Genomic DNA, 26,620 nt, shown 5'->3' with positions numbered 1-26,620 from the left:
AATAAAGGACACAAAGTTGCATCTAAATATAAATACTTCTAAGAATCAAAACATGGATTACATGTGACCTCTGAGTAGACCATTACTTGGCAATAAAATCTCAAAAGGCCATTAGGACAAACATGGGGTTATTAAATGCCTTGTCTCCATTTGCTCTGTGAGGAACCATAGCACAGCGTGGTCCCATTTCCACATATTCAATCAGAAATAAATGGAACTTTTTATTTCTGTATTTTTTTTTTTCCTCTCAAAATGCTCATTTTATGAGACATGTAGTATAAAACAATTTCATGAACCAAGTATTCCATGTAGATTACCAACCTTCTGATCGTCTATGTTGGAGCTTGTGGCTGACTTTAGCCAGGTCCTGAGGACATTGACTGGTGGAGACAAGGCATGTCAATACCCTTCCAAGAGCAACACAAACTTTAGCTACAAATTAGTGCAGTGTTTATGTAATTTAAAAAAACACCTATTTCATGAAATAAGTTGCACACGAGGAATTAACCTTTCTAATTGCTACGCAAACTGCAATAAGATCAAGTAACTGCGTTTCACTATTCAAAAATGTTTACACTGACTTTAGGACTGCGATGACATGGAGCAAGAAGCTGGTTCTAGGTCTGGGTGGGGGGGAGGGAGGGGGTTTAAGGCTATATTTGAATCACTTTTACACAAGCTCCCCATCACAAGAAGACATTTTTAAGCCAACCTACTGTCTCATAAGCCTGACAGGGACACCGTGAACCTACTGCTAAAGGATAAGCAGGACAAACAAACACCCTCCTCTATAGTCAACTCTAGTTCAGATGCAAAGGTATGCACAGGTTTACTCTTACACATTCAGTCTAACATGATTATTGGTAGCTACCACACACCGTTTTACAGTAGCATCATAACTTACATATCAAATACTCAACCATGATTTCTTCGTAGTTTGAGTACACCAGATTAGTGTATCGCAGGGAAACACTAAGCAAGTAGTTGGTAAATCCATCATGATCATGTACCCTGGTTAAAGTCATTTTGGGTTGAAGCTGGAAGGAACTGAAGGGATAAGAACTATTCAAATACAGAGGTATTCTACCAGAGGTGGAGGGAACTCTTCAGTAGGCGTGTGTGTGAGGTAAAAAGGTGACAGAAAGCTGTGTTCGTCTAGAAAACGAATGCAGTGTTGGGTATTTGCCCTACCTAAAATGCTATATATATATATATATATATATATATATATATATATATATATATATATATATATATATATATATATATTTATATTATTATTTTTTTTTTTTAAATCGCAAGACTTGACCTTAAAAGTGGCCTCTATTTGACAAAACAGTGTACAATAAACCCATGACAACCATCTCTATAAGGGAAGCCATGCACTGGGAACAGCGTGGTTCTTCCACAGGCCCAAACAGAGCATCTAAGGAGGGGGAGAGGAGTTCAGAAAGGCATCCTCCCTCAAACCAAAGGAAGGCTTTTGGGGAAAACACTGAGATAGCGAGGAACAGGGAGGAGGAGAGGCTCTCTTTCCCCCACCGTGAACCCGAGCTCAAGCTAATTTCACCACACGGGTAAGGTGGAGTCAGTCCAAAGCTTCCTGATCAAGTCTCCCTTCAGCGTAGGGTTACCACTGAGGAAAGTACAGCTCCACTGCCAATGTCCATGTTGTGGCTTCTCAAAACAGCAGCAGAGTTTCACTGGTCAGCGCAGGAGATGAGGACTGGGGTCTGGCCAAGCTCTTTCTTCTGATTCTCAGCCAAGCCTCTCTGGCCTCTGAAACAGGACATCACAGAAGACTTAGGAGTTTGTTCACACTTTTTTATAATAGCCTGAAATTAAAGCATATAGGTACTGTGCCTTCTGTCTTTTATCGTCAGAGTCCAGGTGCAGTGTTAAACGTGATTTATGGTTCTGCGGAGGCTCGACACAGAGCTTTCTTTGTAGCCTACGTAAGTGGCCTGAAGTTTATACATGTGCATCAGTGTGTGCATATAATTTAATTTATTTTTTTAATTTATAATTTATCCTGTTTATTGATCCCCAGTGGGGAAATTACAATTTACACTTTTGTTAGAAATCACTACACACAGGCCTGAAATACACACAGACATGCTCAGAACCTATTCATGCACAAATGGAGAGATGTCAGAGTGAGTGGGCTGCCAGTGCTGGACCAGCGCCCTGAGCGGTTGGGGGGGAGGTACGGTGCCTTGCTCAAGAGCACCTGGCAGTGCCCAGGAGGAGAACTGGCATCTCTCCAGCTACCAATCCACACTCTGTACTTTGGTCCGTACTGGGACTTGAACCAGTGACCCTCCAGTGAGCTACTGCCACCCCCAAATATATATATATATATATATATATATATATATATATATATATATATATATATATATATATATATATATATATATATATATATATATTCTTTCTGACCACGGTGGGAGATCTGGAGCGTGAGAAGTTAACCCTCTCCTTGATCTCATGGTGTTTATGGAGAAGAAGAACCAGGAAAGGAGTCGGGGGGGAAATGCAACGCTACCAAGCACGCTGTAACTTAAGTTGAGAAAGGTGCTACTTTATAGGAGAATTCTATGATGAGCGGGACAATGGGGCCTCATACAATAACCTTTGAGTATTCTTCTCCTAAACCTCACTTACATTTCTCTGTGAGATTTGTTTGAGTGTTCCAAGTCAGATTCAGCAAACCCTCTTATTTGTACAAAGTTGTTGTAGATTGTTTGTTTCAACCTAATGAATGCAACCTGTTTGGGGGCACCGGATTATGCCAATGATCAATTCCACACAAACGGCCATATAGGGCTACCTGTTCTGCTACATTTGTGGGAAGGTTTTATTCCCAGAGATTTAAAAATGTAGGGATTGAAGTCCCACTGTCAGACAGACAGTCAGCACTATACTGTATTTAGCAATGTAAGTAGTCATTTTAGGGGACCTAAACATTTTTTTTTTTTTTTTTTTTAAATACTACAGCTGTCCACAAAGTGTCATCGGAGAGCTGCACTGTGACAGAAATAAAGGTGGACTGGTATGAAATGAAGATGCCAAAAGACATTTTGCTGAAGTAAAGGGGTACAGACTAAAAGGTCAATGTGCCTGTCAGAGAGAGAATGAGAGAACACATTGTATTACAGGGGAATTTGCACTGCCAGATGTTCTGATGAACTGAGACCCTGAGGTAGCACATTGCTTTGCTAACAACTACCGAATTGTATAAATTGTCACACCAATACTCATTCAGATTGAGGCAAGATAATTCCTAAATCAAATAAGTGTTTTCCCCTTGTGAAGATGAAAACTGCACGAGTGGTGCTGCAACCAACAAATTGTTGAATGGGACGAGTTCTCTTAAAACACTCGTATGAGCGACATAAAAACAAATCTGTTGTTGTGCTTGCTTCCTGCATGAGGCCAAATGTAAAGATCTAAGATGTGACATTATATAGTGAGCTGATAACTGTTGGTGACAAAGAGAAGAGGTCCTTGACAGATGCATTTAAGTTTGCTAGCAGTGACAGATTTTTTTTATGTAATTGGCAGAGATGTTAGAACAGGGTTTCTGCAGGTTTTACCAAGTCAAATTTAAGGCTTTTTAAAACCTTTTTAAGACTATTATTAAAGTATCGCTAAACTTGCATTTTCCCCATAGCTGAAGAATAAAATCAGTTTTATGTCTGTGGTACAATCCCAAGTCTCGCAATAATAACACAAAAGTATTTTCAATGAATGAAATACTTTTACTCCGATATATTTTTTAGGTCAGTCCTTCCAGAAAAATACGGAGTTTTTTTGGGATTGTTGCGGGCAAAAATCCTTGATTATGCGGCACCTTTTCTTAAAAAATGCGATGGAATATGCGGGGTATTTATGCAATTTTATGCGATGAAATTGCGGGAACTTGCAAAAACTGTGGTTTGATGAAAAAGAGAAAAAAAAGTGATTCCCCCAACACCCTGCTTTTGATGATGTTCACGTCACTTCATAACGTCACTTCATAACGTCACTTCATAACGTCACTTCATAACGTTCCCATGGCAACTGGGGAAAATGGCTGCTCTTGTGTGAAGTAAACGCAACTTTCTGCGTGGAAATCAGCAATTTATGCGGCGAAAGTGTGGCGTATTTGAAAAAATGCGGCCCCCGCATAAATATGCGGACTTTGGCTGATTATGCATTGAATTATGCAATCGCATAATCGCGTTTTTCTGGAGGGACTGTTATGTGCTGCATCATTACTCGTTACTGTTGTGAATTCCTCACGCTACAGAGAATGTGTAGGTTACAGTGTATGTAGTTACGGCTACATTAGTTATGTATGCTAATTACGTAAGAAATCCCCGAGATCGCGTCGTGTTTCTTTTCATTACGGTTGCCCGTTAGGAAGTCAGAGACAATGTAAGTTTGTACTCTATTTAGCTATTGTTGCAGCAGTTTAAAGGTGCCCTGCCACATGTATTTCATGACTTTGTGGTGATGTCTGAAGTTCTATCATGGACTCTAAAATTTTAAAAATGCCTTGGTTACCTTGTTTCAAGCCATTCTAGCGTGGTATAGAAAGCCTACAGGAAGACTCAGCTCGATTTCTGCCAGTTCTCATTAATATTCAACAAGCTAAGCTGTTTGAATCTGATTGGCTAACAGCTAGCCAATGACAGCCTGGCTGTCAGAATCCTTTACCCAGCCCAACTGGGCGAGCTCATGAATAGTAATGAGCTCAAGCAGTATGATGTCAGACTGACCAGCTTTTGTAATTGGCCTGATTTCTCCGCTTATTTCTTTTTAGTGGCTAGAGCTGACAGAGGAGGTAGCAGTTCATTTTCACATTCATAACATAACACAAACACATATGGACCTCACATATTTAAAAAAAAATGCAAGTAAAAACATTTTTGTGTGGCAGGGCACCTTTAATCTATTCCTGACATGTTTCAGTCTGCAGTGAGTCCTGAATGTTAACCGTTTGACCCTGTGATGAGAAGCTGCTAGTTTATCTGGATGTTGCTAGATTGCTGGAGAGGATGTTCATTTTACTTGCAGTTTGATAATTGTACATTTTATTTCAGTATTTGTTAATATTTGTTATTTTTAATATATTTCATATTTATTAATTCCTTTGGCTACAGCCAAAGTGTCCTTTAGGCTAAACATTTGAAATAATATAAACAATATGATATTCAAACTTTTGACTGCTTTCTTTAATAACTAAATAACACAATACTTGTACTTTTACTTTCAGTACTTTGAGTAGTACATTTTAAAATAAACTACTTGCAATACTTAAGTACAAAAAATGTTGAATACTTACTTCTACTTAAGTGTGGTGCTTAAAGAGCACTTCTACTTAAGTCACTTTTTTGATAGAGCGCTTGTACTTTTACTCAAGTATGGGTCTCTAGAACTTTATACATGTCTGATTATAAGTCACCTAACATTATTGTAAATGGGCACAAAGGAGTTGAGATGCAGAGCACACATGATGACTGCAGCATATGCTATAATCTACTCCACAGTGTTGTATAGAAGATGGGCTGTGTGTGTGTGTGTGTGTCTCTACCTGTGAACGTTTTCCATGGCTGCGACCTCAGCGAGGGCTGCCAGGCTGAAGAACGCAGGCAGCTCCGGGGGTCCGGTGCTCCTCTCTGCCTCCTCTGCTCCTCTGGGATGACTGTAGCACCCTTTATCATTGCATAAATTCTGGGGTAATGGCTTCTTATCCTCTTCCTGGTTCAGGTCCCTAGTTTTGTCCTCTGTAAAAAAAAAAAAAGAAAAAAAGAATTAAACGCAAAATTAAACGCATTAAACGTTTTGTTAGCAGAGCATTACTTTTTCAGATGTGTGAATCACCAAAAACATCATTTGAAGAGACATTAGTGTCTAGTGCTAGTAAAAGTATTTTTTCGAAGATTCATCAAGTTGTATCTTTTCACTTTATTATTCTATTAAAAGGGAGTAATAGAGCCCTTTCAGTTACCTCGCATCCAAACAGAAAAATATGACAAGCAAAAACATATATGAGAAATATTGACATAGGTTTCATGAATCGGTGTTGTTATGGTTGGTTAATTCAAAATTTATTATTTAGAATTCTTCTTAAATTTATTTTCAATTGCCTAGACACAATTCCGACGCTTTGTAATGGCAAGTGAACCTGTGACTTTATTTTGAAGAGGTCTGAAGTGCTTCCTCTCTGGGCTGTTGGGACAGTTTCTCTCTAGCAACAGCAGTAAGTTTCCGTAAAAACATTCCTAAAATACAGCTCATAACGGAAGAGTGAACTGGTTGAGAAGTAAAATAACAAAAAACAAGAATAAAACTAACAATAATACTAATAATTAATGCATTAAGCATTAATTCAATGAGATCATTTTATTTATTTCATTTTCAAAATGTTCCATTTAAAGCACTAACATGTTTAATTTTAACATACAGTGGTGCCTTCTGGCTAAACCGTTCTCTCTTTAGGGAAGGGACAGACCGATCTTTGTAACTCCACACTTTCTGATCAATCGACCAATCGATCAATGGTTGATCACTCACCCTCGGCTGGAGACACGCTGCCATCAGCTGTGCGCACCAAGTGTGTGATCTTGGTCTTCCTAGCCTTCCTCTTCTGGCTACCAACTAGCATCTCCATGCTAGCGGGGCCCTGGACATCAGGGCACGTTATGGCAACGGGGGCACATGATTTGGCTTTTGAAGCTGAATCCAGCATGCTGGAATCACTCTGTACCACTGTTGTGGAGGGAAAAAAAGGTTCAGAATGCATTTCAATGATTTGACCTTTGCACATAGGTAGCAATGAAAATCAGCTGTGTTTCAGTCCTCGTCACAAGAAGGGAAGTTACAGAGACAACGGGTAGCAGAGATATTTAACAGGGGGTCCGGGACCCCTAGGGGATTCTCAGAGTCACTGCAGGAGGGGCACCAAATTATTGTTATTTTTTCGAAAACTAAAATGTGTCAACATATTATTAGCAAATATAAATCAGCCTATTTGTGGAAACACACACACACACACACACACACACACACACACACACACACACACACACACACACACACACACACACACACACACACACACACACACACACACACACACACACACACACACACAATATAGTCACTAAGGTAGCCCTCCACAGATACAGATCATCCTAAGGATTCTCTGTGCCACGTGAATGTTAACATTAAAACATAATTTTATAAATCATGCCAACAATTATTATTTTAATAGCTTAGTATTCTATGCACTACAAATGTTTGCATAAAGGCTTTAGTTTGCACATGGGCCTCAACAGCTAATTCTTAATATGTATTTCTTATGAATATATCAATTTCTTTACAATATAAATTGTGCACGTTGAAGAGTGTAGTACATATGTTACATGTTGTTACAGCCTCGTTTTGTGCTTTAAAAAAGGTAAATTCTATAATTCAACTTGTTGTCATTTCACTAAAGGGCTACACATTCAAACTGTTGTATACACAATGTGGTAATGGGTAACTGCTACAGAAATCTGCAAAATACCTCTTAAAATGTTCACATCCCTGCTTTATAATGCACAAACATTGACATTGAGGTTCACCTTTGTCCACTGCACCTGGTTTCTCCTTTTTGTGTTTGTGCTTCCTAACAATCTTGTGGAATGAAGTCTTTTTCTGAGATGGAGATGGCCCTGATATAGTAAAAACAAAAGAAAAAGAAAAAAAGAGCATGGAAATGTTATGTTATGGAGTCGAGATGTTTTTTTTGCTTTTACAAAGAGAAAACAGGTCCAGAACAGGTGTGGAAAACATGACTACAATCCGCTGCAGAGTGGGACATGGATGATCATTTAGTGGAGAAATCTTTGATATTGTTCTTACCTTTCCCTGCTTTAGAGACTTCCTCTGGGACAACGGGGCTGTCAGTCTTCTTCTTCTTTGCGACAGTAGTCCCCTTCTTATCAAATGTCATCGGGCTATACTGTGGCAGACTGTTAAACTTCCTTTCAAACTCCTCCTCCAGTTTCCCGAGGCTGACAAGTCAAGTTCAGAGTTTACATAATTAAGCATATAATCAGTAGCCTAGCCTAACCTTAAACAAAGCAGACGTCAAAGCCATCGTATAATACATTTCCCTACAGAGATGAGTAACGTATCTTGGTCTAGTCCTGCAAGGGAGACAGTGAGAGCATCACAACTAGCTTCCTCCTCACTAAACGCACACTAAAGGGACACACCCACTCCACAGGACTACTACAGAATTTCATTTGTACATAACGTTTTCTTCACGAAACTTGGTTGACCGTTAAATATGATGTAGTAACTGAAAACAAATGTTTATAAAATGTATACAGACATGTGTGCTCCAGATGGGATTAAAATCACTGACCAGTGAAATGACAGTACTTTTCAACCTGGATGTTATTCTCATTTTGGGACCATTCAGACTTTAATAACTTTGCATATGCCAGCTGTGGACATTGGGGAAATGCAGCTCCGGCAAATCATGCTACATATATGAATCCATAAGAAACTAAAGTTTGTTATTAGTGCAGGTGAATAAGCAGCTAGTTCTGTTAGCTGGTTGGTTGACCCAGATGTAGATCCCTATGCTGTTTGCTCCAATAGCTAATCCAGGGGGCTACTTTCTGTTTACTTTGGGTCAGACTCAGAGACAAGCATTCAACAGTGCAATACTGTCAGGAGCGCAATAGAGGGTCTGTGCAATATGTGGCCATGTTTAATGTTGGCAACTGACTAATAGTAATGTTCTTTTTTTATATATTTATTAAATGTGATCTTGTACTTATTTATTACCTGCTACCATTACACCAGCTATATTTATTGGTTGACAGTTTCCTATTTATTGACTGGTATCTTTTAAATCGTATTGTAGATTACTACTCACTGTTTGTAATGTATGCAGCATCATTGTACCCAAAATTAATTAAGATGTGCCATGACTCACCCCTGTGAAGATTCATCTTTGGACTTGGACTTTTTCAGCTTCTTGGGGTTGTTAGGTCCTATCTGAGAAACTGTCCAGCTGTCGTCACTCCAGTTTGCATCATGATCTGAACCACGGAAAGCACCTCTCTTCCCTGCAGACACAGACACAACAGCCCATTCATATACATGCATTCACTACATCAGAGATCTTCAACAGGGGGTCTGGGGCGCTGAGCTACTGCAGGGGGGCCACCAACGTTTTGTTCATTTTTTAAGTTCTTTCAAAAACTAAAATGTCTTTACACGAATCTAACATATTATTAGCAAATACAAATCAGCCTATCTGTGAAAAAGGCCTGTAGGTAAGGTAGCCATCCACAGATACAGTTAATCAATAGGATTCATTTTCCCACATGTATTTCTAACATTAAAACATGATTTATCAAATCATGCCAACAATTGCTGCACGATATGAAGAAAACGCCGTTTAATATTGCGATAACGATATTACTCGCAATAAATAAACAGATACTAAAGTGTACTGCTGCTTTCAGTTTTCTGCTAAAATACATAATAAATAGATTGCTTGTTGAATTTAAAACACATGAAAGGAAATAATTTCCAACATTCTTGTATTAAACAAATGAACAATTGAACATAAAAGGCAGCACTAAAAAAAGAACGGCAGTAACCATTTTAAAGTGCAGTTTTCTGATATTTTCGTTAAACTGTCTTTTACGATGTGTATAGTGCGCCAATTAATATCGCGATGACGATTAAGAAACTATATATTGTGCAGCCCTACCAACAATTATGTAATACCTTAGTATTCTATGCACTAAAAAGGTATGTATGAAGGCCATAGGCCACCCTACATGTTATTGTAGGCCCAGTTTAATATGCAACTTTATTTGATACAATATATCTAGTAGGGGGCCCGTGCTCGGTTTCTCTCTCAGTGAAGGGGTCCATGGCCTAAAAAATGTTGAAGACTCCTGCCCTACATAAGATACACAGACTAGATCATGCCTCCTACATTTAGGAATCAGTTGGCCCTGGAATCTAAATAGATACCTCGGTCAATATTGGCCCTCAGTGAAGTCAGCATTCCCTCAGAAACCAGGGTTTTATACAAGGCGCCTTTACAGCTCCGCTCGGACTTCCTGGAGCCGTGGTTCTCTGGGTTTGAGTCACAGGTCCCGTCACTCGACCGCTCCTTCCCCTTGTCTTCCTCTTTGAGCTTGGCAGGCGAGGAGCTGCCGGGGGACTGGTGGGCTTCCGCCGCGCTGCCCTGAAGCTCCGAGCTTCCTATACTGGCTTCTTCCGCTTCAGCCTTGGGACTGGCGTCAGCCATCTCTTCCTTCATTTCCACCTCAGAGGAACTGTACTGCCCACACTGCCCGCTGTCCTCCTCCATCTCCTCCTCTCTTTCTTTGACAGGGGTCTTGACTCTGGGCTTACTCTTCTTTTTGGGCCCACCAGAGTTCCCAGCACTCAGACTGCTCTGGATCTTCTTCTTGGGCTTCTCCTCCGTGTCCTTCCAGGCTCCTTTGGCCACTGCCTCAATTGTACTGAAGACACTGTCCACGTTTGATTCTGCATTGCTGCACTTCTTGATGATCTTCTTTGCCGAGCAAGGGATCTCGTCGTTATCATTCGACTTGGCCCCCTCTTTTTTCTTGCTCTTGTTTTTGACACGTGTGTTTTGGCTGCTGAGTTGTGGCTGGATGGCATCGGTGGAGGTAGACGTGACAGAGGAGAGCGAAGGTACGAGGGCTGATGTGTGGGGCGAGGGAGGACAGTCGTCCCTGTCGGCTGCCTGCTCCTTGCCCTCTGGCCTGCCGCTGGTTTGCTGGAGAGAGGCTGTAGGGCAGCTGTCCTCAGGCTCACATTCCACTGGCTCCATCTTTCCAGCTTCAGACGCTAAGCACATCTGACCGAACACAAGACAAAAACTCAATGTTAAGCAAACTAACATAAAATGACAACAATCTATGCTCCTGATAATACATCTCTAAATTCCATTTCTATAGTTTCTGTCTAAGTGGATCAGAGTCTACTGATTGCATTGTGTAACCTTTCCTCTATTGTTCTTAATAATCTTGCCATGACTGAATGCTTCATTCCTCCTATTGGTGACACATCCTCTCTTTTCAGTGTGCCCGGAACAAATCTTTATATTTTTAAGCACTATTTATTTACACTTATGTGTTATCTACTCATATGACACCAAATCAGATTTATGCCAATGACTGAAAGACACAGTTGTAATATGTGAAGCTTTATCGGTCTGTCCCCGTTCATAGTTAAATAAACAGCAGTGAACTATTCATTTTGACGCTCATGACACAGTTACTTTTGGAGTTATAAAATGTACTGTCGAGTATATGGATAAAAGGACAAAATGTATGAAAGTAAAGGGAGCAATTGTCATAGTTAAGACTCCCTATCACTAAAACTAACAAAACGCCTATTTTTTTCAGCTTTTCTAGTTGTTGTTCTTTCTTGCAAAAAGCACACTCCTAAACAAGGGAACTTTGTCAGCTTTGTCAAATTTTTACAATCTGTCAATCTCTGGTATGAAAGATACAGTTGTGTGCTCAGAAGTTTATGAGCCCATGCTAAAGTTCACTAAAAAGAGGAATTAAAAAAAATATAAAAGATCATCTTTTGGAAGATTTTCATGCCTTAATTAAAAATTAATTAATTTTTTATTTAATTTTTAATTAAATTTTTTTTAATTAAAAAAAATGAGGAAAAATCCATCTTTTAAGGACACCAATTTTCTTTGTGAATGAATAATGTATCATAATTGAATAAATGAGAAAAAGAAGAACATTTATTAACCACCCCTATGTTAAATTCCCATAGAGGCAGGCAGATTTTTATTTTTAAAGGCCAATTATTTCATGGATCCAGGATACTATGCATCCTGATAAAGTTCCCTTGGCCTTTGGAATTAAAACAGCCCCACATCATCGCATACTCTTCACCATACCTAGAGATTGGCATGGGGTACTTTCCATATAATCCTCTCTCAATGCAAATCAAACCAGCTATCAGGCTAACTGAAATAAAACCATGCCAATCTCTAGGTATGGTGAAGGCTATGTGATGATGTGGGGGGGCTGTTTTAATTCCAAAAGGCCAAGGGAACTTTATCAGGATGCATACTATCCTGGATCCATAAAATAACTGGCCTTTAAAAATAAAAATGGGAATTTAACATAGGGGTGTGTATACCCTGTATTTTAAGGAAGAACATTTATTTATTTACGATACATTATTCATTCACAAAGAACATTGGTGTCCTTAAAGGTTGGATTTTTCCAAATTCTTTTTAATTAAGATCAATTTCCAAAAGATTGTTTTATTTTTGTATTGCTCTTTTTAGTCAACTTTAGCATGGGTTCATAAACTTATGAGCACAACTTAACTGATGTCAAGGTCCAATCAGGTCAATCGGATGTTTTCATAGTTTAACATTCTCCCCACTTATTGAATAAAGTGGCAATGTGTTACCATGAACTCTTTGCAAATTTGTAAATGCCTTACCTCAGCCAGCTGGAAGAGAGCGGACTGCCTGCATGGTTTTCCTTCAGGTGCCGCAGAGAGAGATGACTGTGAACATACAGTAACATGGTTTGTCACATGTTGTGTTTTTTTTTTTTTTTTTTTTTTTAATGAGATCACACTGCTTAGCTTACTACAGAAGCATTATTATTCCGCAATATTTACTTTCTACAACAAATGTCACCATGTTTACTGTTGTAGTAGGGAAGACTGTAGGCCTGTACTTTAAAGTGGCTCTCTTAAGATGAGCTGGCTTCACTAAGCCTAACAATGGTGGTGGTGGGGGGGGGGGAGGGGCGGGGGGTTGGGGGAGAGAGAATATGATGAAGCTGGTTATCAACTGGCTCTGTTACATGTTCACATGTGGAGGCAGGCAACATTGTCAGAAACGATAGGAGGTGAAACGGTGACACCCGCTGGAAAATTCCTTTATAGCAGCAGCAAAAAGTGATATTCAACGGGATCATATATATATATACACAATATAATCATATTACTAGACTAGTAAGCAATGTAAAAACACTAGATGGAACATCTAAAGACGAGACTATAAAGCCGTGTGGGAATTATAAGTTAAAAGTAAGGTGAGACTGTTTCAGCTGCCAAGGCAGAGAGGAGAAGAGAAGCAGTTAATGTCTGAATATCTGACTAAAATTATGCATTTATTATTATGGGGGCTAATTAACAGCATGGATTACCGTTCTAATAAAAGACAACAAAGCGTATGTGTTTTATTTCCAATGATCACTACAAGTCGCCTCATGTTATTCGGAGCTGCACAGTTGAATAAGACTCTAAAAGCATCGCCACTGTCAGAATGAAAGAAACTTTGCACAGTTCAAATGCATGCATGCTATAATCCTCAATAGGGACTCATTAAGCGAGGTAAACTATCTCTCTGTTTGTTAGAAGACACAGAAAGCCTGGACCAGCAAAGCATTTCGACTTAAACATATCCAGTGATTCCCAGGGAGCTGACTGGACAGTAGTCAGGCTGTTGCCACGTTTGGATCTGAACCCCTGAAGTTAGCCGTGCAGCATAGGTTACCACCATGATCTACCCCGGTTACAAGTTAGCCTGTTTCGTGATGCCGGAAAACCTGAGTTCAGGCCAAAGATTGTGGTGACTGATCCAATCCGGTGCAGCAGTGAACAACTTTTGAAAGCACAGTATCTGTGCTCAGCAGCTTTGATGGCATCACAGGCCTGTTAGATTATGTGATATCTGTGTATGTTACCGACATTTTGGCCTGAGGGGGGCGCTAAAATGGCTATGCAGATCATTTTCTTTCCATGTACTCATTAGACAGTGATGATTTTGGTTCCACCAATGATTGAAATAAGTGATACAGTGGATATGTAGCTCACCTAAACTAAGTCTGCTGTGTAAAAAAAAAAGGTATATACTGTGGGGCAGCTTTGTATGCATGTCAGTTGCTTCAAAAGGTGTCTATGCACAATAACAATACGGTCATGAACCAAAGCAACAAGCAAGGTTGTAAAAATAAACTCTGTTATGATATTTAGTACATCACTGATGAATGGAAATGCAGTCGTACCTCTGCCTGTGGGGAAGGGGCAGCCTTAACCCTGCTCTCAGTAATGTCAGGCACTCGGTTCGGTATTGTCCCAGACAACATCTGTAGATGGAAACAGGGGGAGCAAAAACAAGTCACTTCTAGAAGTTATTAAATAACATATCAGTGTTAAAGTGGGTTCAGCTATTCCCCATTCACATCATCAATTGTGGGGAAACTGAGTGAACAACCTTCATGGCAAACATTGTTACTGAATCCTTTCATTTGAAATTACCAAAAGTAATTAAGCAGAATTTCAGAATAACAGATATTATTAGCACTATTGATACTTTAACATGTAATATCTGATAAAAGCGGGGCTAATTTGAACTACTATAAACTGTTGGGTAGCTTAATCTATCATCATTTTTGTTGATTACCTTTTTGCATTAATAATCTCAAGTATTCAGTAAGTAGTAAGTAGAAGTAACATAACATGGAAATACTCAAGTACAGTATAAGTACCTCCAAATTGTACTTGAGTACAGTACCTGAATAAATGTACTTAGGTACTTTCCACCACTAGCTACTCCAACACAACATATGCAGCACTGGTTATTATGCGGTTTGTAAATAGATATACTTTTAACTTTGCACATATTTCTGTCTAGCCAGACCACATCAGTCACCTGCTTTGGAGAGACAACCCAAGTATCTGGCCTAAAATAAACAGAAACACACCTCTTCCTCGTCCCCTGGAAAGGAGTTCCCTTCACTGGCTGTGTCAGGTAAACTAGGTTTAGTGCTGGAAGGGATCTAAAGAGGTCAACAACACTGGGGTTAGTCACTCTGGTAAATAAAAAACACTTTTTAAATAGCATCATGGAAAAAACGCAAACGTTCGCTACAGATCAAACTAGCATCCGTGATTATCGGAGAGATACAATACGTTATTATCCGTTTACACTGAAATTCACTTTGCGTTCCCGAGCAGCTCAACTCAAAATTTTAAAAATTTAAAAATAAATAGCAGACACAAGTCACCTCCAACAGTGACCTACCTCTCTGTTTGTGAGGGCATGTTCCCCAGCTAACAGCAGCATGCTAAGGCCTCCCATCTTTGTAGGGTCTGACGGAGAATGACAGTAGTTACAAAACAATCCAACATTTTATCATGCTGTCACTGTACAAACCGTCTGGTATTATACACACCTGCCATGGCAAAGTTTAACTGTGGCATGCTGTCTGTTTTGGGCACTTTTTTGGCAGTGGTGGAGTCCTTGGTGGAGTTGGAAGAGAAGGACCAAACTTTTTTGCGGGGGCTGCTGCTGACAGGCTGACAGGAGGGGCTCTTCAGCGGCTTGCTGGTGGTGGGACACCACTTGTAGCCCGGGTTGGCCTTCATAAAGGCATCCTTGTACTGAAAGGACAGAATGGATTTGGTTACAGCCCCTGGTTTCAAATCATCAAATCTACATACAAAATTTTCACTAAAACATGAAATATTCTAAAAGGTATTATTTAATAAGAGAAACAGTCAGAAATCCAGTTAATCTGCCTCATCAGGACTGTGTGGGTCTGGTTTGATCTAGAGCTGCAAAGATTAATCCATTAGTCGTCAACTATTAAATTAATTGTAATAAAAGTAAAATGTGATGCTATTCTGATGCTCTGGATTGGTTCTCCTGTTTGAAATTTGCACACCGCCCCTCTGACGGTTAAATCGCCTCTCAAGCTGTCTGAGAGTTGCCACTATGGCTACGGAGAAAAAAACCTTCCAGTGCTGGAAAAATAACAAACATTTCATACAAAAATCTGAGAAGGGTTCCAACATAACCGTGCAACGCAAAGAATGTTTGCCGGCGGTCAAAATGCTATCGATGTGGAGGTCCAAACTCAGGAAACGTCTGCAGGTATGGAAGTTACGTTAGCGCACAGTAACTGCAAGCAGTCCTATTAAATAAAGTAGGGAAGACATGCATATCTTCTGTGTGACAAACAGGTCTTAATGTGTATCAAAGACGTATTTGAGCAGCATATTTTGCTTGGTGCATATCCAGTGGTTGAAATGTAATCGCCATTCATAAGAAGCTAGTTATGCTAGCTAGCTATAAGAATAGATAAAAATATATATAGGACATTGGTTTATTCAATAATTGTTTTATTTCAGATTTGGGGCTGTGTGTGCCGGGATATTATTTTTTTTGTTTTGTTATGATGACCTCAGAATGATCTCATATTAAAAACAGGTGCTGAAGTCTGACTTTGTGGTGGCTGTTCTTCAAAATTAAATGATTCTAATCTTAATTCATGTGATGAAGGAATTTAAAGGAGTGTGACAGTAGTCGGTGTTGAGTGCTGCTGTAAGGTTAACGCTGCCAGGTTTAAACAGTTGAAAATGGTTCAATTCATTAGAAATTTAGAAAAGTAATCAAAAAGTAATTAAATGTAATAACTTGCATTACTTTGATAAAGTAATTGAAATAGTTACAGTACTATTATTATTTTAAATAGGGTCATTTGTAATCAGTAACCTATTACATTTCCAAAGTAACTTTCCCAACGCTGTGCAATTCTCACATCAAATGTGATGCAATGCATTGTGGGATTGTTAGCACAAGGTAATGTTAATGGAAATATATTCAAGTATATTCAAATAACCCCAACAATCACAGTAAGAAGCTGATTGACATTTGTGGGTCAATCAGATCAAATTTTCATGTTGGAAAAGGTAAACAAACTAAAAAGTCTTTAAATGTCCATCGGACTCAACAAAACAGGACGATAGTGCAGAAGGACTTTTCTCTCTTACTACTGGGCTTTTCTTTGCTACTCATATGATATCAAGCTGGAATAGTTTTTTTAGCTCAAAGCAATGTTTCACAATCCAGGAGCATGTCACCTACTAAAAATCATTCTGAAAATAAACGTTAATTTGGTGCTACAGGAAGAGAGAGAGTTAGAAATCATGGCAGTAGAAAAGCAGAGTCACCTCCTTGGCCATGTCCGTGTACTTCTGCTTCTCTTTGGGCTCCAGCACCGCCCACCAGTCAGCCAGGATCTTGGTGGCCCCGCGGTTATCCAGGCGAGGATGTTCCTGCCGCACCAGGGAACGATGGCGCTTGCAGAAGAGGAGAAAGGCATTCATTGGCCGCCGCGCGCGCTGCTCATTCGAGTCCTCCTCCGCTTCCTCCGTTGTGCTTCCACACTGCACCTGCTGCAAGCCCTGGTCCTGGCCACACAGCTCTGGCTGCTGATAACAAAGTCATAAATCACACTCAGAAAAGGTTTTTTTGCCACAATAAGTATACTTATGAGGATTTTTAAGAGCCAGCATCAACATTATATCATAAAGCATCAGATGCTGTGTTTCCTGACCCATCTGGGTGATAAAATAATAACAGATGCGTCGTTCAGTTTGGGATTAAATTAGGGCTGCACAGTTAATCGCAATTGTATTGAAATTGCAATATAGACTAGTGATATATATCCAAATCACAGGTTCACAGATTCCTCGTATCGTGCAGCCCTAGATTAAATGACCTGTCAAGTCGTCAAACCCACTCACCTTCTCCAGCTCCTCTTCATCCTCCTCTTCCTCCTCCTCAGAGAAATCCAGAGCCTTTTTGGACAGGAGTGGGTGCCACTGCAGGCACTTGCGTTTGGGGCGCTTGCCAGTGACCTCCCCTGCAACAGGTGGCTCCTTACCTCTGCCTCCACCCTTCATGGTACTACCGTGCCTAAACAACCACAGATGGGCATCATTGGTTATGCATAATCATTATTATTGTTATTATGGAAGCAGAGCTACCTGCTGCCATGATAGTTAGTGCTGGAGATTTGTAATGGCGAGTGTGATAATACGTGCTGTAATGTGCATGACCTGACCAGAACATGTAATGACTTCAGGCAGGTCTGCAAAATAGGTATGGAATTTATGATATAAATATTAGTAATCACATCAGGCCAATTTTTCAAACGAGTTTAAGTGATGTTTCGGAGTAATTTCACCCTAGGGTCCTTTGCACAATGACCTCGAGCCAAACACCCCCCCAGAAGCTTTTTTCACCTGGGTCGAACATTGGGAGAGTTAGCGTAGAGTAGCGTTAGCCGCTGAATAGCTTAGCGCAGGGGCTAATGGATCGAGTGATGTATCTCGTAAGTTGTATGTACTCATAAAACGATGGATTGGAAAGTTTGTAAGTACACCAGGAGTTTATGTAAATAACACTTGCCTGTTGGCTTCTGTGAGACAAGTGCTTAGGGACGTCTACAAATTACAACACCAAAAAGAGATGCAACAAAAATATTTATTAATTTAACTTTTTTTTTTAAGTAAGTGCTGTAGTATAACTAGCAGGAGACAAGTTATAATTGAGGTAAGTTTGGAGACATTATCTTATTGTAAAATTAAATTAATAAATAATTTTGTTGCATCTCTTTTCGGTGTTGTAATTTGTAGACGGCCCTAAGCACTCTTACTGCCCGGTAGTAACAGCAGCAGCAGCAGAGACGAGAAGCCAGCAGGCAAGTGTTATTTACATACACTTCTGGTGTACTTACAAACTTTCCAATCCATCGTTTTATGAGTACATAACCTATTTGTACTACTGTAGACGTTTGGTATCATTTCAGGCATTATTAGTGGGGTAACTTACGAGATACAAACGTGGGTCCATTAGCCCCTGCGCTAAGCTATTCAGCTGATAACGCTACTCTACGCTAACTCTCCCAATGTTCGACCCAGGTGAAAAAAGCTTCTGGGGGGGTGTTTGGCTCGAGGTCATGGTGCTGGGACCCTAGGGTGAAATTACTCCGAACCATCACTTTAATAATTATTAATACAGATCGGATCCTGAGATACAGATCTCTAATACATTTAGTCTAAATGTGCTTGTCACAATTATCAAAATGAGTTGAACTCTGGCTTCCAGCTGTAGTCAAAAATAATTATGAAAACCAAAATGGCAGCCAATCTCAAATCAAGGCATGAGTAAAGTGGGATTGATTTAAAGGTCAAAGTCTCTTTAAACCTATCAATTGCAGCTTCTGTCTTTATTTGATTTAATTTAACAGGAGCAAGATGGCTGGCCATTGTTTCATCAGCCTTAATTTACTATGCTAATTTTCTCTCTTAACTTGCCTTAGAGGACCCCCCCTTACTGTGGACCCCATGAATAACATCACACTGAGCTACAAAGGAGGGTGATAGGAGGGTGATTTACAGCTGATGGACTTAGTAGTGCCTTAGATCTTCAATTAGATAGACTCACTATCAAATCATGGTCTAAAAGTTACAGAGCTGCGCTGAAATATCAATGAGAAGAATTGATACCAATGAGTAGTGGATGTCTCACTGGGATTGCAAAGAAATCATTCCAGTCAAGACCACTTCTAAGTATTTCCATCCATGCTTTATTTCCCTACACACTGGAGTGCTCTTATTATGAAGCTGCAACAGGAGGCGCAGCTGCAGTCAAAAAGATGTGTGGCTGTTGGATAGAAATGTCAACATATGGACATTTTGTTGGAGGGTCATTTGGAAATATTTTAAAAAAAGGTTAAAGAATATGCAGTCCCTCTGAGCCGGTAAGACGTACAGCTGCAAGCAACGAGCACTCAATGCAGTTTGGGTGAATCATTAACACGTCAACAACACGCATAAACAATACCACCCACTAATATCATGCATTGTAGAAGAAAGAATAGACTAACCACAGCACTATGGTATAAATAAGGTTCAATGTTAAAACAGTGTAGGGTATAAAAATGAGCAGCAGCTGTTTTGTTTGTGCTAGGTTTGGCTAGGTTGAAGTTGGACTATGTCTTGAGTGGACAGAAGTGTCCCAACACTGTTCTACAAAGCTTTGATCATGTTGGAGTGAAATCACTAAATGTTTTACCTGTAAAGAGGCCTAAGATTACATCTGTTGTGATTTGACAATATTAATTAAATTAAATTGATTTGAATGAATGAGATATATATATATATATATATATATATATATATATATATATATATATATATATATATATATATATATATATTTTCTATAGGGCACCACGATATGAGAAAAATGTGCAATATACGATAACGTTGAATATCGCGATAACGATTTTACTTGCAATAAATAAGCAGATAAAGTGTACTCACTTCTTTTTTTAAGATGATTGTTTTGTCATTTTAGGGCTTCATTTTTATAGGACAGCTGAAGACATGAAAGGGGAGAGAGAGGGGGGGGAATGACATGCAGCAAAGGGCTGCAGGTCGGAGTTGAAGCCTCGGCCACTGCGTTGAGGAGTAAACCTACATATATGGGTGCGCTCTACCAACTGAGCTACCCAGGCGCCCGAGTGTACTCAGTTCTGCTGCTTTCGGTATTCTGCTAAAATACAACAAACTGCTTGTTGAATTTAAATCTAATGAAAGGAAATCATTTCCAACTTTCTTTTATTGAACAAATTCAACATTTGAGTTGAATATAAAAAGGCAGCACTAAATAAAGAATGTTCTTCCAACTAACACAAGAAACCCCTTGAGTGTCTTTCGCGATGTGTCGCAGCCTTTCGTGATGCGTTTATTGCGGCAGTTTATATTATTATTATATTATTATATATTTTTTTTTAAATTCTATATATTGTGCTGCCCTAGTTTTCTATATGAAAGACATTCTGCAGTTAGGCTGATGAGACTAGGCCAATGTAAAATTAGAAAGCTGAAACTGAGTTTTCGCATAAGATGTCGCTTACATCAAAAATATGTATCACTTACAAAATGTAGGTCATCCCCTGATGGAACTATAGTCAGGATATTCATAATAATTCTGACCTTTAATACATCCAAATCAAGTTTAATCACTGTTAAAAAAATGAGTTCAAGATTACTGAACTACATTGTATTTGGGGCTGGTGGTATTTGGAGTTGAGTTTCAGACACTTATAAATGATCATCACTGGCAGGTGAAGTGTCACACCACTGTAATTTACTAATCTAACAAATAGACTTTATTACATTGTGGGACTGTTGACCAAAAGTGCCACCTACCTGCCATGGACATGGGGTTTTTGTGTTGCATTGTGGGCAAGAGGAAAAACAAGGGAAGAAAACATCAGACGACTGATGATTGGAATCTGACCAAAACATGCTTAGTCATTACTAGTCATTGCTGTTGACCAGTGGGAAATTGGCTCTTCTCCGTTACTGGTCACTACAAGGGCTACGCAAGAGCAGTATGGACTCTGTGCTTTCTTAGAGCTTTCCTTGGCAGGTTTTTTGTTGCGAAAAAAAGATAACAGGAACAAAGTCACAACAGAAAGTAGTGAGTTAGCCGCAGACCTCAAGAACTGCTGCAGTCCATCGCGTCATTAGTTACATAGTCATTTAAAAGTGAAATGTTACCTTGATTTTGTCACATTTTAGAGTTGATGGGTTACATAAAGAATTGGGAGAATTGAAGATTTCCTTATAAATATTATGGGAACACCATGGTACAATAATTGGATCCTTGCACTCTCACGTAGGGATCAAACAATTATTGGCCTGGCTGATTATTGGGGCCGATATTTGGCAATTTGCACTTATCTGTATCGGTTTTATTTTACAGATAAACCAATAAAGTTAATGAATTTAAAAGAGCGCTAGTTCGGCTCCGCTACAATGTAAGCAGTCTGCAACACCTGCAAAAAAACTGTTAGCACGAACATCAGGAAGCTATTTTTGTTTTTATTTATTCTTTTTTTTTTGACTGTGTATTATGTTTAAAGTTTCAGTTTTATGAAAATAATTGAAAGCATTTAAACAAACTTTTGTGTTGGAGTTTGTAACATTCCAAAATGTTAATTTTGACAAAAGATTTTCATTCTTACTGTAAATGCATATCGGTTCCAAATATTGGTTAACTGTTTCATTAACTACTAATAATCGGTATTGGCCCTAAAAAACAGTATTGGTCGACCCCTATTCTCATTTGTCTTCAATAATGTGTCTTATAATGGACTGCAGCTGTGCTACTAAATATAAGTCATTCAGCATAACAATATCTAAATGTAACAAAGTCAAGAAAAGTAAATTGCACCTGACCTCTTCTCACGTTGATGCACTGTATTCACTGTATTAGGGGTAACTACCAATCTTTCAACCCGGTTTGACAACATTGGTCCAGTATTAAGCGAGATCTCTGCAGTCGGCAGCAGTGAAACAAGCTCCAATGTAAGTTAATAGGGTAATTGTCCAGCTTGTATTTACCTTCACAAGGCTTCACAGGCTCAGATTAATATTCTCAGTGTCTGACAACATTATGGAAAGGATTTCTAAGGAGGTTGACCTTTCTGTTAAAGAGTAAGATCCTTTTTTTAAATATAAAAAACTTCCGCCAAATTGCGTTCACTAAAGCCACCAGACTCCATGTAACTAAACAGTAATTTTAGCATCGTAAAATACACTTCATTCAAAGTTGACACAAAGTAAAACTATGAAATGCCAATTTAGGTCGTCTATCCACTTTTCCAACCATCACAACTCTAGTTTTGGTTCAAATAAACACATAGGTTACCGATTTACATGTGAAAATATGTACTCTACACACACTAAAAGTATTGCTTTTTTAAATGGAGTCTGGTGGGAGTCTGGTGGGTTTAGCACTAGCGACTTCAGAGCTGTTTCTGGTTAAACAGAAAGGTCACAAAGAGGTTTTTAAGGACTATCTCTGAATGGATCCTTTCCATTATGTTGTCAGACACTTAGAATATTAATCTGAGCCGGTCAGCGGCAAAATGAGCACTTTTGTGAAGGTAAATACAAGCTGGACAACTGCCCTATTAACTTACATTGGAGCTTGTTTTGCCGCTGCCGACTGGAGCAATCTCTCTTAATACTGGACCATTGTCAGAGATTGTTGTTCCATCAGTCACTTAGACACAAAAACATAGGAACATAGGGTCCAGGTTGACAAAAACGGTAGTTACCCTTTAAGGTCTCTCTAACAAAAACTCCATTTCACCGTTTGCTACTCAGTGATGTCATATTAAAAACCAAGAGAGGGTTGTGTCAAAAAGTATGCACCCTATCACAGCCATGTTGTCTGTATATTAGCTGCACACTTAATGTTCTGCACACATACAAATCAGTAGAACTACTGATCATTGGTAATTAATAATCTCTGTATATTTTCCATTATTGGTCTGAATTTCTCAACATGTTTGCACTTGTTCTGTGTCTATGACATACATGAAATTAGCAACCAATCAATGAATGAATGACTCAATGTATTCCTCTGGACATCATCCAGACTAGATGCCAGTGTATGTATTTATGAATGTTGAGTGGTAAACGGGGATACTTACTGACGAAAAAGCTATGGAAATGCTGTATGAGTGATGAAGATGAATCTGCCACAGCCTTTGTCATGCAATGACGATGACCTATAAAATACAAGACACCGCTCTCAGTCATGTGTTACACTGTCATCTCTGCAACAATTTCCCAACAACAGGAGCTGGGCTGCATGGGGGGAATGTGTGCAAAGCAACTTTAATAGATCATTCGTGGTTGACACTGCAAAGCACAAGACCTCGCCAGCTTCAAAGTACGGTGGGACATTTTGTCTGATCTGATTACTGATCACTTCAATCGTGCAGTCGATCCGCCCTTGTGGCCAAAACCAAACATGTAGGCCAAAACCCTTCGACCACTGGATGCATTTCATATATTGTACAGCCTAAATGAAGCAGGTACAGTTTGCAGTGACTATTTTGCTGCGCACAGGTTTAACGTTAGTTGTGTTGTGCTCAGGTAAAACTGCTGATGCCCGATCGGACTGTCTGCCTCGGGAGTGAAGTCTTGCGCTACTGTATCGAGCTTCTCGCGCACATTATCGGCACATAAATGTGTCAGGTATGCGAAGAAACGATCCGTTTGCCTACCTAATGTGCTCCCATCTCTAAGCACACATTTTCATCACCGTGCAAAATGTCGATCCGAGCTCTGACAAGACAGACAAGCCGAATGAGAGTCCATCTTGCTTCGGTGTGGAGGAGAAACCCCAAGTACGTTACAGTAGTGGGGATATTTCACTCCTGTCAAACTCTCCGATGACAATGTCGTCGAAATGTCTCCCACTCCGAGGGGAAAAACATCCACAGTGATTAATTAAACTGGGGATTTTATGTCCAGGCACATGCATCTGTGGGCAATGTTTTGCTGGCCAGTGGCTCCATTTCCTAGCAGTGTTACTAGGAATAAAAGTAGCTAGTTAGCTTGCTAGCTCTATAGCCTGCTAACTGGACGTGTCACGGTTTTAACATGCAATGGTTTCCCAAACAGTATAAGCTCGTTGTACAGCTGCTGACACAACTCACCGACTAAACTGTGGTCGAAATAGTCGTTTGTGCTGTTGCAACAGCCCGTTTACATACAACGCAGGCTTGTGGCTATGTATTTGATGCGGATAGGAAGAGAGGGGGGGGGCAAGTCATACCACCTCACTGAGAAACAGTTGCTTTGCCATTTATTTTTCACGGCGATTTCAAACAGGAGTGCAGACATATTTAAGCAACACAGTAACAACGTATGGCGTACAACACTGGTTCTCAATGAAATGTCGATGGCAAACAAACACACTCAAAAGGGAAAAGCCAGCAGGCGGACATCATGTCCAAAGCTGCGATAATAACAATTTTTCAGAGTGACTGACTGAGAGGTTGAGAAAATAGCGAGCGGGTTTTAACGGGAAACCAACAAAAGCACAAGTTCTCTGTCATGAACGTCTCCTTAATGTCTGAACATACCTCTAATATCCTGCTCGAGTACCGGGGGGGGGCTCTCATCATTGGTGCCGTCCACCTTTATAACTTATTGACACATCATAACAGTTCAGCACTGACTGTACGAAACACAGCTGTGTCAAGTCCATCCAAATAAGACACAAGTAAACCGGAAGCACAGATATTTGTAACCAAAATAAAAATAAAAACTTTCGCAAATAGCGACGAGGCTTATATTCTACTGCCTATTGGAACACGTGCCCATCACATTAGTATTCGCGGATTCTTTCGAGACAGCAGATATTCCAAGTCGGGAGATGATGTGTGTCTCAATAAGACATTGTCTCATGAGCTCTGAACCTACAGCTATTTTTAAAGCAGCATTTGTATTACATCCCAAACACATATATGCATTCAGCTATTTTTTTTAAGTAAGCCTGTGTTGTAATTATTTAATCAAGGCTAGTTTACAGTAGACTACCTTTCAACGGCAAAGGCAATTCAAAGTGCTTTACATAAGACATCAAATGCATTAAGACAACACAAGACATATAAAAAGGCACATTTAAATAGGATTTTAATAGAGTAAAAAATAAATATAAATGAGCGAAAATAGAAAGCATTAAGTGCTGTAAAAAATGAAAATTCCTACAAAAAAAAAAAACTCTATAATCTCTTTAAAGAGAATTCATAAAGTATAGAACTAATAGAGGCTGGAAAATAATCTAAAAAAATATACAGTGTAAAAATAAGTGAACTGATATTATGAGGTTATGTGAGAAGGAATACTATAATACATTATTGGAGGATAACAAAACCAGCATTAAAGGCATATGGAGTGTGTTAAACAGTGTTATTAGAAATGGATCTTTCAAAACTCAGGTTATCCTCAGTGATTTATTGATACCGATAAGACTAATAATAATAATAATAATATGGATGATGTGGGTCCTGAAAAAGAGCAACACGGATAAACAATGTAGAATATGACAAACACACTAAGACTATATCAATAATATGGATGATGGGTAGGATTGATAGAAACACTAAATAATTGTTTTCTATATAGAGAGTCAGTAAAATGTATTTTTTAGGAAAATATTAAACACTGGCACAAAATATGTGCATGAAATACTGTCTCCAACATGAATTCAAGTCAATGCTTTTATTGTCATAATGTAAACCGGAAGTGCTCTTTGTTATTCTGTGGAACTTGACAGTGGTACAGAAACGCAGCACTTCGCTAGATGATGATTTTTACTGTCGGCGAAGGCGACACATTAAACGACCTCAGCCCACCAAAGTAACACCACGAAGCGTTCATTCTGGCAGAAATACAGACTTGTTCAGTCATATAATTTTAGAGAAATCACTTTCGCTTTCCTCGAGGTGGGAGAACATTCTCATCTCGGCTAACCTACATCCCTCCCCTCCCCCGGTTTGCAAAGTGCTCCTACCCAGGCTGGCCTGTACTTGCTTACAACATCCCTGACTTAACTTTACCTTACAGCGGCGGTCCGATTGACAAAGTCGCCAAAAAGCCGCCGGCTACATCACTAAACACCGATAACCATTTCCTAAACCGTGGTTACCATCTATCTCAGTTTAGTAACTACTTGTTTCCTGGGTGTTTGTGCGCGTGATAACAGATAAAACATGTTACAGAAATGTATCGCGGTAGTTTAACAGTACATACCTGCCAGTAGCAATGTAGCAAACGAGTGGCTAGTTGCTTAAATCTTCTTAAAAAGCGTTTAGACGTGAAATTATCAAACAGTTTTGCAGCACACTGTACATTGAAAATA

The 26,620-nt window shown here is 39.4% G+C and overlaps 1 protein-coding gene across 5 annotated transcripts; it reads right to left on the bottom strand.

The window, feature by feature from the left end:
• Nucleotides 1–1,289: 1,289 nt before the first annotated feature.
• On the bottom strand, nt 1,290–26,620 carry bbx (BBX high mobility group box domain containing). 5 transcript variants are annotated; one of them, XM_028595598.1, is made up of 16 exons: nt 26,512–26,620; nt 23,397–23,474; nt 17,623–17,794; nt 17,047–17,307; nt 15,267–15,474; nt 15,116–15,183; nt 14,796–14,870; nt 14,097–14,177; nt 12,520–12,585; nt 10,039–10,897; nt 8,984–9,116; nt 7,897–8,048; nt 7,617–7,706; nt 6,565–6,759; nt 5,582–5,774; nt 1,290–1,779 (listed from the first exon to the last, which is right to left on the bottom strand). In XM_028595598.1, exons 3-16 carry the CDS (start codon nt 17,779–17,781, stop codon nt 1,701–1,703), a joined length of 2,619 nt encoding a protein of 872 aa, XP_028451399.1. In that variant the 5' UTR covers nt 17,782–17,794; nt 23,397–23,474; nt 26,512–26,620; the 3' UTR covers nt 1,290–1,700. The 5 variants fall into 5 exon arrangements, with proteins under 5 accessions (XP_028451399.1, XP_028451398.1, XP_028451402.1 ...); XM_028595597.1 differs by lacking the exon at nt 26,512–26,620 and adding an exon at nt 24,840–24,953; XM_028595601.1 differs by lacking the exon at nt 26,512–26,620 and adding an exon at nt 24,840–24,953 and having other exon boundaries at nt 7,632–7,706.

Source organism: Perca flavescens, chromosome 13, assembly GCF_004354835.1.
Source record: "Perca flavescens isolate YP-PL-M2 chromosome 13, PFLA_1.0, whole genome shotgun sequence".
Taxonomy (NCBI): domain Eukaryota; kingdom Metazoa; phylum Chordata; class Actinopteri; order Perciformes; family Percidae; genus Perca; species Perca flavescens.
Note: the sequence above shows the minus strand (reverse complement) of the source record. Positions and strands in the feature narration are given on the sequence as shown.

Bases quoted from the DNA above. Each gene is read 5' to 3' on its own strand.
- bbx (XM_028595598.1), bottom strand. From the start codon at position 17,781: ATGAAGGGTGGAGGCAGAGGTAAGGAGCCACCTGTTGCAGGGGAGGTC. The intron at 14,871-15,115 runs GTAGGTCACTGT...TGACCTCTTTAG, and splicing joins ATGCCCTCACAAACAGAGAG to ATCCCTTCCAGCACTAAACC. The intron at 5,775-6,564 runs GTGAGTGATCAA...TTTTTTTTACAG, and splicing joins CAGCGTGTCTCCAGCCGAGG to AGGACAAAACTAGGGACCTG.